At 34.2% G+C, this 15,400-nt stretch overlaps 2 protein-coding genes across 2 annotated transcripts; both read right to left on the bottom strand.

Annotated features, from left to right (window-relative positions):
• Positions 1 to 210: 210 nt before the first annotated feature.
• Positions 211 to 6,828, bottom strand: LOC133699236 (uncharacterized). The gene is made up of 9 exons (XM_062122405.1): positions 6,586 to 6,828; positions 5,253 to 5,881; positions 4,918 to 4,999; positions 4,657 to 4,732; positions 4,273 to 4,353; positions 3,206 to 3,342; positions 2,315 to 2,567; positions 2,033 to 2,096; positions 211 to 1,046 (listed from the first exon to the last, which is right to left on the bottom strand). The coding sequence occupies exons 2-9, from the start codon at positions 5,818 to 5,820 to the stop codon at positions 415 to 417; spliced, it is 1,893 nt and encodes a 630-aa protein (XP_061978389.1). The 5' UTR covers positions 5,821 to 5,881; positions 6,586 to 6,828; the 3' UTR covers positions 211 to 414.
• Positions 6,829 to 11,090: 4,262 nt separating this feature from the next.
• On the bottom strand, positions 11,091 to 15,375 carry LOC133700077 (protein GAMETE EXPRESSED 3). The gene is made up of 8 exons (XM_062123640.1): positions 14,967 to 15,375; positions 14,469 to 14,798; positions 13,916 to 14,162; positions 12,922 to 13,206; positions 12,668 to 12,798; positions 12,317 to 12,349; positions 11,968 to 12,132; positions 11,091 to 11,888 (listed from the first exon to the last, which is right to left on the bottom strand). The coding sequence occupies exons 1-8, from the start codon at positions 15,177 to 15,179 to the stop codon at positions 11,274 to 11,276; spliced, it is 2,019 nt and encodes a 672-aa protein (XP_061979624.1). The 5' UTR covers positions 15,180 to 15,375; the 3' UTR covers positions 11,091 to 11,273.
• Positions 15,376 to 15,400: the final 25 nt, after the last annotated feature.

The following is a 15,400-nucleotide window of genomic DNA, read 5'->3' as shown; positions in this document are numbered from 1 at the left end:
ATATCAGGTTCCCTTTGTTGGGCATTACACGGTTAGGCATAATACAGCTACTTTTGAGTCTATTCCCTATGTAGAGCTTCTTGTCAAATTTCTCTTAGTGCTGCTGTTTCATTACATAATGAAACCCAACACAAATCCAAGAGATCCTCCAGAGATTCCTGATAAACACAATCTGCAATTTGTATGAAGCAACAAAGATGGATACCAAAATAACTAAACAAACTCCCACCGGAGGAATATTGCAGAAAACATCTAAGCTAGTTAGGACCAGCTAGTACTGTGCTATACAACCCTCTCCTGGAGAAAGAAATCGAATGTGTATCTCCAGTCAAGGACTAAAGGGAAACGGAAGCTGGTATTTTACAAGGAATATCGCATCCAGGCTACCTTGTTACAATCACGTCTACTACCCCTTTACCGCCTGCTACGATGGCGATGGCGATCGAATGAATAATCCCGATATGAATAATCCGTGTCATAGTCATCCGGGCTGTTATCAGTCCTGTACCTCGCTGAGCCGATATCCTGTGGCGAAGAACGTTTTCTTAAGGATGAGTTTGATGTGGAACCATGGCTTACAAAATCTTCATGTACCAAAGAGCTCCTTCCTCTATCAGAATTGGACCTCCCAAAGGCAGGGGTCAGATCTCTTGGGCTGTCAGAACTGTAACTAGAATCATAATGACCATACCTTGGAGGGTAACTAGACATGGATGGGCTTAACACCGAATCAACACCTGGAGGCCCATCATCCCTATACTGTCTTTGCTCGTGATGATGCCATCTACCTGTAGCTTCTGAAGAATATTTCAATCTATGCTGCGATCGGTGCCTCCATGGATCAGAACTTGTAGGCCCAACTTCCCAGAGTCTTTGATCTGCATTTTCTGGGATTGCCGCATTTATTCCAGGAAATTCAACTGACATTTTCCTCTGTGGTTCAGGAGGAGGGTCTGTTTCCGTAATCTCCCCATCTTCCTGTTCCTCATTGACATCCCCATCGGCAAATATTGTGATCCCTGATGGCTGGTCCTCGTCATCGGGATCTGCAATACGAGCATAAAGAGATTATGATGGCAAAAATACTTGTGAATAAATAAAAGCTGCCAAAAACAATGACTTCAGTTATTGGGGATGGCAGCGACAATGACAACAAAACAACCTTCACCACCAATAACATGGGGCAATTTGTAGCTTATCAAATGGAAACAAAACCGCAAATGTAGTTAATAGCATAACCTGGAATTATCATGATGCTCAGTAGTCTCTTCTTGTATGTGGGAGGTGATTACCTCAAGCATCATTTCTAACATGCTCAATAATCTCTACTGGAGTCCTAACTGCCTTTAATATGCATGGCCTCAAGTTCAGGGAAAACAAAGTTTTGATCTACATTTACAGTAGCAGAGACATTAAATTTAATTGGCTCGGAATATGGTTATTGCCTCCATTGAAAATTCAGGTACTTGTCGGACCAAAATCTCCAAAGAGCAAGAAGATGGATAGTGATAGCTTTCTCTGACCTTAGGTAAATTTGGTACTCACTGTGCACTAGCATCAGCCTATCAGCTTAGGTGAACTATACAACAGCTACAACGAAGCCTCAATCCAAAAACTAGCTGAGGTCAGCTAAAGCTTATTTGAGCTATGAAGTGCAAAATATTTGCAAGAATTTGGAATCGTAATTTTCTTTGGGCTACATTAGCTTTTCTTATCCTTGCTGGCCTCCAACCACACTAGCTTAGATGACATTTACCAAACAAAGTCGGTCACTCTACATTTACAAATCCACTAACATAAATTAAATGAAACTAGGCCTCCAATCCATGCAACAACCAAGGGCAACAGGAGAGAATTTATGTCATGATCCTTGAATACCTTATTCAAATTCTATAAAGGACCACATTTTCCTGGTGAGCAAATTGGCAAAAAAATGACAAATCCAAACATAAAGAAGAATACCAGACAATGTAGAAGGAAACCAAAATCAACAGAGCAATATCCGACAAAGAGGTGAAATGGACTGCATTACCTAGATATCCTGGCGGGTATCCCAGCTCTTGCATTCTGTTAAGCCATGGTGGAGGATCAAGTTCCTGCATAACAAATTCCAAAAAAAGGGAAAAACAAATCTCATGAACAAAGTGTCAATACTCTTCAGCTGGAGATCCATCACACTGTCTAATCCATGCATTGTGCACTCCTGTACTTGCTACTGTATTTGAGCCAACAAGGCTCTAGTCAGTAGAAACAGGGGGGGGGGGGGTTCATGTGTGATAGGAGAAACTAATGATACGATGTAGTAAGCTCTTACCCCAAGACCTAAAAGTTTTCGTGTTTCAGTGTCAAGAGAACCTGGCTTCAAACCATCATACTTTCCACCTGAAGAGCTCTGATAATAGCGTGTTGGATTGCGGGAACTAGAATTCTGATTTCGCTTGAACTTGTGTTGTTTGCGAGCATTATTAACAGCAGCATTATCACGAGGCTTAGGGCATTCCTTCAAAGAGTGGTTGTACGAAGCACAGTTATAACAACGTGCAGCATCACCTACTATCTCCAAGCCTCTATAGAAATGGAAGGCAATAGCTAATATATGATAAACAATGTGCAGGAACCCTCATAAAATAAATATATAATATAAGAAGAATCACTGGTTGAATCAGAAAACTGACAGAAGAATAGAATTATAATTAATGAATTACTATGTCTTGACAGGTTTGCACCAGGAAAATTGGCCCCATAAAATCATCAATGGATTATTATCTGATGCAAAATGCAAGATCCTTGTTATATAGATGAAGGATATGAATGCAGCAACTATTCTAATGGGTTGAACAAACTTGAGTTTCTAATGATCTTTCTCAGATCCTCTTTTCATTAAAGTCTGTAATTAGTTACACATTCCAAGTTGCCAATGGAAATGAAAAACAAGGTTATAGTGATTCTCGGTGATAAACACGCATCCACATGGATATCCCTTGTGGTTAACTACTCTCCAATACATTATATTTTGCCAACCCATGACATACAATGCCCCTATCACAATCAAAAAATCATCACGAATGCTAATATCCCAAGTTTTTCAACATACATAGCAATCAACAAGTTTTGAGCAACTTATGAGCATGTCGGACACAAACCAAAAAGGTTATATATTCAAAACATGAAATTTGTGAATGGTACATGAGTCAAGATCGTTTACCTTTCGATGTTAATTGGACCATCTGCTGAAGTCAAACCCAATGCATATCCACGATCATACAAAGGCACATAATTACTTTGCAGAGGAATTATGGCATTGTCCTGCTGTTTCCTTGTTTGGTTTTCAATCCAGAAGGTCTACACATAAAAAACATCAAATGAAAAACGGTTGAAACAGAAAAGCCATGCAATCCTAACTTTTAATCTCTTTTAGAGAATATAAATTCAAAAAAGAAAGAATATCATTGTACTATGATGGCGTGGCCTTCACATCTGCTCTACAATGAGTGGAGTGCAGTCATGAGTGAAAATTTTCAGGTAAAAATGGCTTGAGAAGTGTAAAGTAAACTCCAAACCCCATAAAGAAAAGAAGAAAAATCCCACAATTACAAATTGTATAAAAACTGGGAACTCGAACAGAAAATATTTGTACTTTCGTGCATGTAATTTTCCATGGTAATGGATAATGAAATTACCTACAGAGTGATAACAGTGTTCCAAGTAGAGCATGGTTGGCTAATATATGCCTATTAAAATCTTACACTACGAAAGCTCTGTGGTCATTGTTTAGAATATAAACAAGCTCAATATGTGCCTTTTAGATTTTAGAATTAAGAAATAGCTCAAATAATTGCACACCAGTGCATTGAAGGTGCAGTAACACATGCCAGAGATTATCTAAGAACCACATTATCCACTTCCAAACTTTAGGATTCCATATCAAAATTGAAGGGCCTTTCTTTTATTTTTTTAAGGTCCTTCAACAAAGAGCTCGACCAGGGTTCAGGCCATATACCAAAACAGAATCCCATTCACAAGAAAATGAAACTAGAAAATTTATGATGGAAAATATCTTTGCTATATTTTTTCCTTTAACAAAGGTATATAGTTGTAATCCAACTAGCTTTATTAATAATGCAACGGGTTAATTGCATCACAGAAAATACATCCTGAAGCATCTAATGTTGCGAGAACAAAAAGTTCTTCATGATTAATACTTGGCTAGTCCTTTAACTTAAAAACTATATGCATGCAGGATCAAAGGAAAAAAAAGAAGAAGGAAATTACCACTGCAGAGGACTTCACCATGCCAATACGTAAAGCGGGAAAGTAAGTGTCTTCACCAGATTGTAGCATCTCGTCAGAATCCTGAAAGAATGAGATACGTAGTTTAGATAAGTCATTGGTTTGATAAAGAATATGAAGCATCAGAGAAAATAGCAACAGATTGTCAGCATTCACAATAGGATATCTGAAAAATTCTCTTTCTAATGGAAATGTAAGAATATTTACACTAGATTTTCTACCAGTCCACTCTGGATCATGTGGTGGAAATACTTTCCTAACTTTTCAGTGGTCAAGCCAAACCAAGCCACCTAAACTAGAAAAGATAAAAAGGTGAAATTTTACATATTACCGCAATTTTAAATAGCAGAGAATATCAAGCCTTACACGAGACGAAGAGTTCTGTTGAGCATGCCACTCTGACCACTGTTGTAACAGTTCCTCAAGCTTTTTCTTGCTAGCTCTGGGAAGAGCAAAACAATCACCAAGGAATTCAACAAATGAGAATCCAAGCTAACTCTAATAATATGACATAATGGCTCCAATAATTCCAGAATGATAACAGTCACAGCTATTCAACAAGAAATCTAAACATAAAGTTTTAAATTCTTGAATTTGCAAAGTTATTATGAACACTTCCACCCTGACCTTGTTAAGGAGTTATACATGACATGCACTGAAGGTTGCTCTTCATTATATGTTATCCTTTTTCTCTTAACACCTGATACATCTGGCATATTGGATTAGGGAAAACATGACCAAAAAGGGAGCAATCAGATTAAACTGCAACTGTAAAAGTGATTTTCATGGATATAACATTCCTCACATTGACTTTCAATTATTAAGGTTATTTGCAGCATATAATTCTGGAAGATAAGTTTTTTTCTGGAATTATGGTCCTCAAAACTAATGGGTCCATCTAGAGTTGAGTTGGATAAAATACAAATAAAAGGATTAAGTTATCAGAGGTTAAGAAAGGATACGACTGCCATCAACCTTCTCTTGCTGGATAAGACTTTTATTTTGTGTATCAAGGAAACAATCCTCAACATTCCCTGTGATGCTTGAAATATTTGGTTTCTTAGAAACTATATCAGCATCAACAACTTCAATATTCACTTGCCTAACAGGTGAATCAACCAAATCCATGTCAACTTCTGTTTCCACTGCAAAGTGGACTTCTTCAGATCCAATGCCACGTTCCTCAAGCACCAAATTACTCTGATCTGTTGCAGCTTCTTCAGTTCCAGTATTACCTACTTTAAGCGCAGAATACCCTGGATCGACTATAACTTCATCATTTCCAATAACACCTACATTGAGCTCAAAACCCTCCCCATTTTTTGTACCTTCATTGTTTCCAACAGCACCTTCATTGAGCTCCACACTCTCCCCATTTTTCATTCGTTCATCATTTCCAACAGCATCTTCATTGAGCTCCACACTCTCCTCGTCATCCTTACTTTCTTTAGTCTCATTACTACCTAGTTGGGAGTGAGAATCACTTAGCCCTAAATCAGATTTCAAAAGCTCATCATTCCCAGTCCCCATACTTGAATTTAAAAGCAGCTTCACTTCTAGCAAATCCACAGACCAAATCTCCACAAATATCCTGCATGAGACAAAACCTATTTACTTAAAATGAAAACCAATATCTATCACCTATGCCTCTGTGTGTGTGCCTGTGTAACAAACTCTTGCAATAAAAAGACTCATTATTTGACTTTTAACTGAAAAGAAATTAAGAATGAAACCCTAATTGAGTATTCACAGAAGCACATATTAATATTTATATCAATAAATATCAGTCTTGTATTTGCACTATATAAAATAACAATTGAATCTAAAACAACAAAACAAAACAAAGAAACCGCAGTAAAGCCGGAAGATTTGGAAACGGAAAACAAATAAACACCAAAAATGGTTCATCTCAACTAATCTAAGCCAATAATAGTCTAAAATTTACCAATTAAAAAAAAAGAATTCTTGATTCCAGTAGCTAAAAAAATAGCATTAGTCACTAAATTTATAAAAAACTATAGTCACTAAATTTATAAAAAAACTATAGTCACTAAAAGAAAATAAATACTTGCAGTTACCAATCAATAAATTTCTAATTTCTACAACATAAACAACAATGCTCCAATGAACTCAATAATTAATGTCAAACAAACTATAACTCAGTCAAATTAACCATCTTAACAAGAAATTAACTCGCAAATTTAAGAACAAGAGGAAAAATAGAGAAAAACAGGCTGGAGAGAGAGAGAGAGAGAGAGAGAGAGAGGGAGTAATAGTTGTTTTCTTATGATTTACCTGAATTTTCTCAGAAACCAATCAGAAAATACAGTGAGAGAGAGAGAGAGAGTGTTAGGGTTTTGGAAGTGAGGTTTGGTTCAGTTATAGTTACAGTTACACTTGCACACACGAGCGCATAACTTAACAGAAGAAGGCAGAAGCTGAGGCTACCCAATTTTTTGGATCTGTTTTTGATTTTATTTTTTAATTTTCGGTTTCTACGAAATGAGCGGCCTTTTTTTTTTCCTCTTCTATTACCTAATTATTTGACACGGAGAGGGATATAGAGAGAGACGATGGTATGCTGCAACGCGGTGTATATTAGGCTTTTTATTTTCTGGTATTCGGGAAAGATGTTGCCTTCTTGTGAAATCCTAGCTGTCCGCGTGACGAGGGACTTTATGATTTCCAAAAAAAAAAAAAAACCATTTGTTTTTATGTTTTAAAAATATTTTTTAAAAAAATTTAAATTTTATTTTTATTTTTTTCTATAATTTAAATTAATTATTTTTTATTTTTAGATCATTTTAATATACTGATATCAAAAATATTTTTTTAAATAAAAAAATATTTTTTTAATATATTTTCGAGTGAAAAATACTTTGAAAATCAACTATTATCATACTTTTAAATACTCCTGAAATCACATGTTTGGATCGGTGTTATGAAACCGGACCAGCATGGTTGCTCAACCTGAGACCTGGGTTAGGTTTCATAAAAAAATAAAGAGAATTAATTTATTGTAATCTAGTTAAAAACATGGATTAACTTGTGACAATCTTAAAACTAGTTTTTTTTTTATATATATATATATAAAAAGTTTATTTTGATTTTTCTAAGAACAAATCTTTTTTTTATTAACCTATCTAATCATGACTCAAACACATCTCATAATATATATATATATATATATATATATATATAAAATTCCGTAAACATGTTTTAAAGAAATTAAAAAAAAAGACTCAAATTACAATCCTAATCAAGTTTAATAAATTAATTTTATTCTAATTAGATGATAAAGAAATTGACAATGATAATACATGAACAAGTTTTTTTTTTTAAAAAAAGACCATAACAACTTGGAAAAAAAACCTTTAGAAGTATATAATTAGATAAAAAAAGAAAATAAAAAAACTCAGCACAAGTCAACTCTAGATAGCGTGATAGATATAACTTGGATAATAAGAGGCGAACTAATCAGGTTTAACCCATAAAATATGTGGCCTAAATTATGAGATCAAGATAACTCGGTATAAAAAATTTGAAGAAAATGACAAAATCAATTTATTAAAAAAAAAACTAATGTTGAATGATAAAATCAAAAAAGAAAATAATACAAGGAAAAGAATGTTAAACTACATTAACTTTAGAATCTTGTGACTTAGGTCACTAGACCAAAAGAAACATATATGAAAAAACCATGAAACTCAATCACTAACAAATCAAATGCAAGAGGATGAAATCGAAAAAAAAAATCAAATGCACAAAAATATCTAAAATAAAAAATAGCAATTAAAAAAATAAGAGTGAAAATAAAAATAAAAAATAAATCAGAGGGCAAGAACAATTTTTTAATTGGAGGGTTAAATTGAAAAGAAAAAAATAATAACAAGAAAAAAAAGAGAGAGAGGATTGAATGATGAAGTCAAAAACAATAAATTTTGGATTGAATGATGAAGTCAAAAACAATAAATTTTTTTAGAAAAGCGCTAAGAAAAAAATTAGATATTAAAATAAATAGAATGACATTGAAAAAAAAAACTATATATGACAAATTAGAATTGAAAATAAATAAAACCTTAACAAAAGAGTCAATGATAAAAATTAAAAATCTAAAGAATAAGGACCTAAGTTGGTATATCAAGAACAAACAGGACCAACCTATATTTTTCAGGATAAGAGAGAGAGAGAAAAAAAGGTCAATCGACGACAAACGATCCCATTGCTACCTACAAGTGCCATATCGGGAGGAAGAGAAAGTGGTGACTCATCCAACAACAAGGTGGAATAGCATTTTTTTTTACTGGAAGGTATCTCATGTGCCACTCAAAAAGCGTGCATGCCTCTCACGCCTTGGTGCGTGCACTGCACACACTAGAAGTTGTTTCAAATTAATTAATATTTAATTGATGCTAAAAGAAAAAAAAATCCTTAATTACCCTGATAATTACAAAAAAAAACCTAAATAAAAAGATTAAAAGACCCTTGAACCTACGGTTTAATTTTTTGATCTCAATGGCATACCTATCAATTTATTGTACATGATTAAATGAAAATACATTTATACCCCTTTTAACTAGTTTATATTCTATTGATTATGGTGGCAATTAGATTATTTTACTATACTAAAAAGATGAAAAATGAGTGTTTTAGGGAAAAATATATTTTAGCATTGCTTGGTAATGTTATTCAACTTATTTTTCAAATTATTTTTCTCTTAAAAAGTATTAAACTGATGCTTTTTAAGTGTTTTCTATAATTTTGATATATTAATATAAAAAACAGTAAAATATTATCATTTTAATATATTTTTAATTAAATTATTTTTTTACAAAAACACACTCCATTGCACATACTACAAAAATTACTACCACAAACAATTATATAAATCCATAAACAATTATACATATTAGTAGAGGCGATCTCTATTTTTATTTTTATATGTTGTTTGTTTTTGTTTTGAAAATCATATTACCTGTCCTCCTAAAAAAAATGGGGTGAACCTATCTCTTTCACTATTTATATGAACCATTTTTTTGCTACTCTTATTTTTATTTTTATTGAATTCCTTTTAGTTTGTTTTTTAAAATTTTATCCTTCAATATTATATTGATTTTAAATTAGTTTTCATAATTTTTTTCAGTTTATTTTTTATGATATTATCACAGTTTTAAGTAACACATTCAATATTTAGTTGATGCTTAATTTTATAAGCATCTATTTTTGCTATCATATTATTAAGTAAAAAAATAGTTAAAAAAACAAAGTTGTTAAATTTAGTAGAGCCCACGATTTGTATCACGAGTGTAGTAAGTTAAGCTTGAAACCCGAGTCGATTTAATATATCACTGTCTCAATATTAAAAAAAAAATATCATTTTAACATTTTTTTTAAAAGCCAAATCATATTTTTTATCCATTGTCTAAGTTGTCTTTGAATCTACAAAGTTAATTAGGTCACATCACGGTAACTCCTATGCAAATTAAATTTTAAACCCAGGCTAGACTAGGAGTTAGGTTGAATGGTTTTAAGATTGACTCATTGGGTTAGACCTTTTTTTTCTTTTTTTTTTAAATCCATCTTCCAAATTTTCTCCTATGATTGAATCCCTTGTCTTATTTTCTTTTAAATTTTATCTTTAATATTTGATTGATTTTAAATTGATCTTCATAATTTGTTTTAGTTTATTTTTTATGAGATTATTGCAATCTAAAAAAAATAGTTTTAAAACTCAATTTTGTGGGTATCTAAATTTATTATTATATCATTAAGTATAAAATAGTTTTTTAAAAATAAAATTGTTAAATCTGATGGAGTTCATGACTCGGGTTGTAAGTTTAAAATGTTAAGATATGAAACTCAAGTTGACCTAATATATTATTATTTTAATATTTAAGTAAAAAAGTGATATCTTTAATTTATCTTTAAGCTAAACAATGATCTTTATTAATTATTTATGTTGCTTTCAGACCTATTAAGTCTATTAAGTTATGTCAAAACAATTCTCATACAAATTAGTTTTAAGCTCAAACCAGGTAAGAATTTGGATTTAGAAGTTCGAAAGTTGACCTACCGAGTCAAATTTAATAACAATACCAAATAAATTCACATGAACCGCACATTTTCTTTCACATTGTTTAAAAAATATTGATCTAACCATAACATAACACAGATAACTAAACTAGTAAAACATATATACACCGCGAAGTACTTATAGAGTATCGGAGATGTTTTCCCAAACAGAATATTAGTGAAATAAAAAATCGAGCCTACCTACAATCTAACTCAAAATTCTGTGTAGGAGTTTTATTCAGTCCAATCCAAATCCAAAGTAGCTGCTATCTTTGGCTGTGTGGTAGCATGGACTTGTGATGCATTATTAGGAAGCCGACAGATATGAACAGCATGCCTTTGTTATATATATATATATATTTTTTCTTAAATACTAGAATCCATCATTGCTGTCCAACTTAAGAAATGAAGTTGTTCTGTGTCCTTTCAAGGATGAATTTAAAATAAAAAAGAGGATTTAGGACTAACTTTTGATGGAAACAAGAAAGAAGTAAAGGAGGACTGTTTGCTGAGTTGAGAAGGCAAGCAAGGAACCTAGCAAAGGATCCTACAAGTAGATCTCAAGATTTAGCTGCCCTGATGGGCATAAAGTAAGATCTCCAAGACTCTGTTGGAAGAGGTCTAGAATTCAAAACGTAGAACTCTTTATATGCAAGTGCAGCAGCTATAAGCTGCTCTTTCAAGAGCGAAAGACGAATCACTTGGACTAGCAAAATCAAAACCAACAGTTTTCAAGCTTGAAGTGAACATTAATTTCACCTATTCTCACTTACAATAAACACGAATTTGCTTAACATGTCTGCATTAACCTCTGAAGACAATCACTACAGATGTTGCAGGACTATCAAAGGCTGTCTAGCCTTACACGTGTATAAACTTCACTGTTGGCATATTGCACACCTGTCTGCAATCTAGTTAGTTGAAGACAACGTCTTTCTTCTCTTTAACCACATGCTTCTAGTTCTGCCACTGCCTGTTGCTGATTCCACCACTTTCCCCTCATCATTCAACTCCTCTTCTGTCAGCTCTTGCTCCATAAAAAATTGATTGGCATACCCTTTTGAGCTTGATGTTGGCTCTGATGAACTTCTATGGTAGCCTTTCTCAAAGATATCATCATCACTTGAACTTTCTGTTTCAACAGGTGCTCTTGCCTTTCCCTTTCCCTTAGCTGAGGACTGGTTCTCTTCGTGAAAGTCCCGGTCGGAATCTTTCTCTTTGCTGCTTTCTCCAGAAGATGTATTACTTAGTGTGTGAAAAATAGTGACGCTTTCTTTCCTTGCACTTTGAAAAGAATAGCTCCTTGATTTCCCATCATATACTGGAAGGAGAGACTCTGACCGCAAGCCCTTTCCATCCCTGCCTAAACTGTATGTTGTTGAGAGCTTCCTTGATATGCTCTCTCTTTCTCGTACCAAATCCCCTATTTCTTCAATGACTTCATGAGCCACTGCTTCGTTTGCAGCCTTCTTCTCGAGTTGCGTGATTGTCCTATCAAATTCTTTCTTCTTAAGTTGGAGAGAACGCTGATAGGAATAAAAAAGGTCAACAACATAATAACATGAAAGAAGTCAGAAAAGGATAGAAGGGAGTGATTGATCTTACTCTCTTTTCAAGGAAACTTCCCAAGCCTTGATCTTGAAGCTTCTTTTTCGTCCAAAATATGCAGCAGAATCGTACAAGTCCAGCTAAAATTACCAAGAGTATGGATTCAAGTAACAAGAACAGAAGTATTGTCCTTTCATTACCTGAAAGAACGAGTAATATTAGCTTTTTTCAAGTGTTGTGTTTCTACTCGGAAGAATTTGCGTCTTGCCTGTGTAGATACTATGATGCCTGGGCCTTGCTTGTGAGCAAGTAGATAAAAGCTTCTGATCTGGAAACAAATAAAAGATTACATGCTATTCACATCATGAATGATAAAAATTGAAAAGAGAGTTGCAAGAACAATTACGTTTGCTACGGCAAGGCAGTGGTTTGCCAGTCCCTGCAACATTCACAATCACAAAAGCTGAGACATGACTCATATAAGAGCTTATTATCAAGTTTAAAAAACTTATTTTATGCAAATGTCTATATACATTTTGTAACTAGTTCCACTTCAGTCACAACACTCATAAACAAACACTTCAGATTTTAGGATTAAATAGAAAAATGATGTGGACTACAAGATCAAGAAGTGGGCTTTAAACCATCAGATGCTCAGTTCTCTTAAAAGGGTGACACGTTCTTGTAGAAAGTGTTAATAAAATGATGATCTGGATTTCCCTTTTCTTTTGAAACAACAGATTAATTACATATTCACAAGGCCATCAGATTGGCACATATGCTCTGTGAATAGAAACTTACTTGAAGCAGCTATAAAAGAAAGAAGAAGTCCCTCATCCAGTACAAAGTTTTTCAGATCACTTTGAGAAAGCATGGATGAGACTTTACCTGACAATCAAAATATAAAAGCATTTGGAGCTACTAAGAAATAGATCATTATAAGATAACATTGAAGCTAGATGAAATTCTAAGAAGCAGGAATAAATTATGCCACATGAAGACTAAAATTACCAGGATAGCTTTCAGACCAGTGGATCACACCAGTTGCAGGAACCAACATAGTGAACAGTACACCTTTTGGTTTCATTGCTGAGACACAAGTAGATTCACCAACTGTGTGGACAACTTTTCCTTCCATCTCAGTCTGGGACATATAAACAGCATTGCCGGAGCAATCTAAATGAGGGCTTACTTGAATAACATAATCTTGTTCAGATGCTTTTGAGTATTTCTTTAGGGCTCCGGTTGGTGAGATTGAGTACAGGAATCCATCCAGTGAACCGATAGATACCCAACCTGTCATGGCATTTATGCAACAAACAAATTGATGTTGTCAGTTATGACAGCCGTCCAAAATTTTGACGAAGTTCATATCAATTTCCCCGAGGATTACTGATGACTGGAATCCAAACTAGACATTTGTTTGATACCAGTGTACCAATCATATTCAAGGTATTCACTCGACTGATGACTGAAAACAGAAGCATGATACTCATGTTGGAATGTCCAACGTTATCTCAGATTAAGTGAAACTAAGACTATGTTTTTACCACCAAGAGGCACAAATTCATATTAGGAGGTGAATAGGTCTTAGAATGAACAGAAAACAGACAGAAGCAAAAGAATGGATGTGTTAATAGGAAACTGTAGATAGACTTGGATGATAAAAGTGCTTCAGCATGTGATCCAAGAAACTGGAATTTCTGGCTTTACACCGAATATTTTTAATCTAAACTTGTCCTGTATTAGCACTATCACTAACTTCTTTGTATTTCCCCTGCCACTGCTGCCTAATCCAACCCCATAATATTTACCTATTTGTGGCACAAAGTCATTCTGATCTTTATCTAGCAGCAATCAGTCCTTAAATATGTCGGCACACCGCGCATAAACTCTGCTTTTGATCAATTTTGGCATCTAATTGATCTCAAATTAAGACTGATATAACAGTTAGAACAACTCTTCAATTTTATGTAAAGAGAAAAAAGGAAAACTACAGATTTACCATTGGAGTCCACAACCGGTTCGCATTCTGCTGAACCTAACGGTCCAATACTCGTCTGCCACAAAATATTACCCTTCAAGACATCTAGAGTCAACACAAGTGACAGTGGGGGTACTGTCACATACAACCGGCCATTGTTTCCAGGTGTAACAGTGAAGTTTTTGTCAAATGAGCTTAGATCCTGAACCCAATTAAAGTGAGGGCTACGAAGAGACAATGAATATAATTCTCCTGCATTATTTGAAATCTGCAAGTGCAAAACAAAATTCATGTCCATAAGCTTAAGATGTGCGCAAAAAGGACTAATCCTGATTCATGCATTATAAAAGAAAGAAAGAAAGAAAGAAAGCTTGGAGAGTGCTTGGAATCAAAGAAGCCTGAAACTTAACATTCACATGCAATTCGGCTAGAAAAATTAGCAAGTTACTTCGGCAAGGAAATTGTTATGTTGAACAAGAGCATGCAGTATATATCAGTGTAAGCATTGTGAAGCAAAGCACTATCAGTGCAAACATTATGGAGAAACGTTGCTCAAAGCTGTATTAAACCTTACATATAGACTAGCCTCACATCGATCAACCACGGGAGATGAACTGAAAGAACAATCTTTTACACCTTTTCTACAACCTAAACTGTATCCATACTGGTAAAGCACAGCTCCAGCACTCCAGTGTAGCTTCCCATGCATCTTATAAGCAAATAGTCCTCGGTTCTTAATATTGATAAATACAGACGAACTCAATGTACTCGCTGCAAGCCCGATGATATCGCCTGCTCCTGCTTGACCTTTTTCTGGGCCAAAGAAAACTTCTACTGCTGGTGGAGAAGATCTAACATCACTAAAATTGATACTCAAAACTCTGTTCTCTGCAACCAAATATAGCTGCCAATAAAATTCACAAATCAACAGACATAGAACACTAAGGCTTTTAAAACATTGCGTCTATGTTGCACCTCTCTACAAAACAATCATAGGCAGAAACCTAAAAACAACCAAAGTTTTATCTGTGATTTCTAAACATGCCCTCTAAAATTCAGGAAAACTGCTTACCTTTCCTACAGTTCCATGAACTGGAGCCATGCTTGCATTGCAAGCATAACTCAAATATGAGGTCCAAGCAATAGACCCATTACTTTCAAACGCATACAAAGTCTTTTCACTACAAATGTAAATCCTTCCATCCTCTCCAATAAGAGGTCTTGAAAGCCTTAAATCAGTTCTTACTAAAGGCCCTTCACCTGAAAAAACAATTAGGTTTCGCATTAGAAAGTATTTTCTCCAGTAATACAATGGCAACCATTTACCAAGAAATCAATCACAAGCATCATCGTGTTTCATCAAACTATTGCTCTAATATATCTCCTTGGAGCATAGCAACAACGTAATTATTTGATGATCACCGAATCTTGACATATGGAGATTGTACTTGGCACATTAACTCAAGAACCCAAAATTATTAAAAAAAAAAAAAAACTCAAACAAGG

This window comes from Populus nigra, chromosome 7, assembly GCF_951802175.1.
Source record: "Populus nigra chromosome 7, ddPopNigr1.1, whole genome shotgun sequence".
NCBI lineage: Eukaryota > Viridiplantae > Streptophyta > Magnoliopsida > Malpighiales > Salicaceae > Populus > Populus nigra.
Note: the sequence above shows the minus strand (reverse complement) of the source record. Positions and strands in the feature narration are given on the sequence as shown.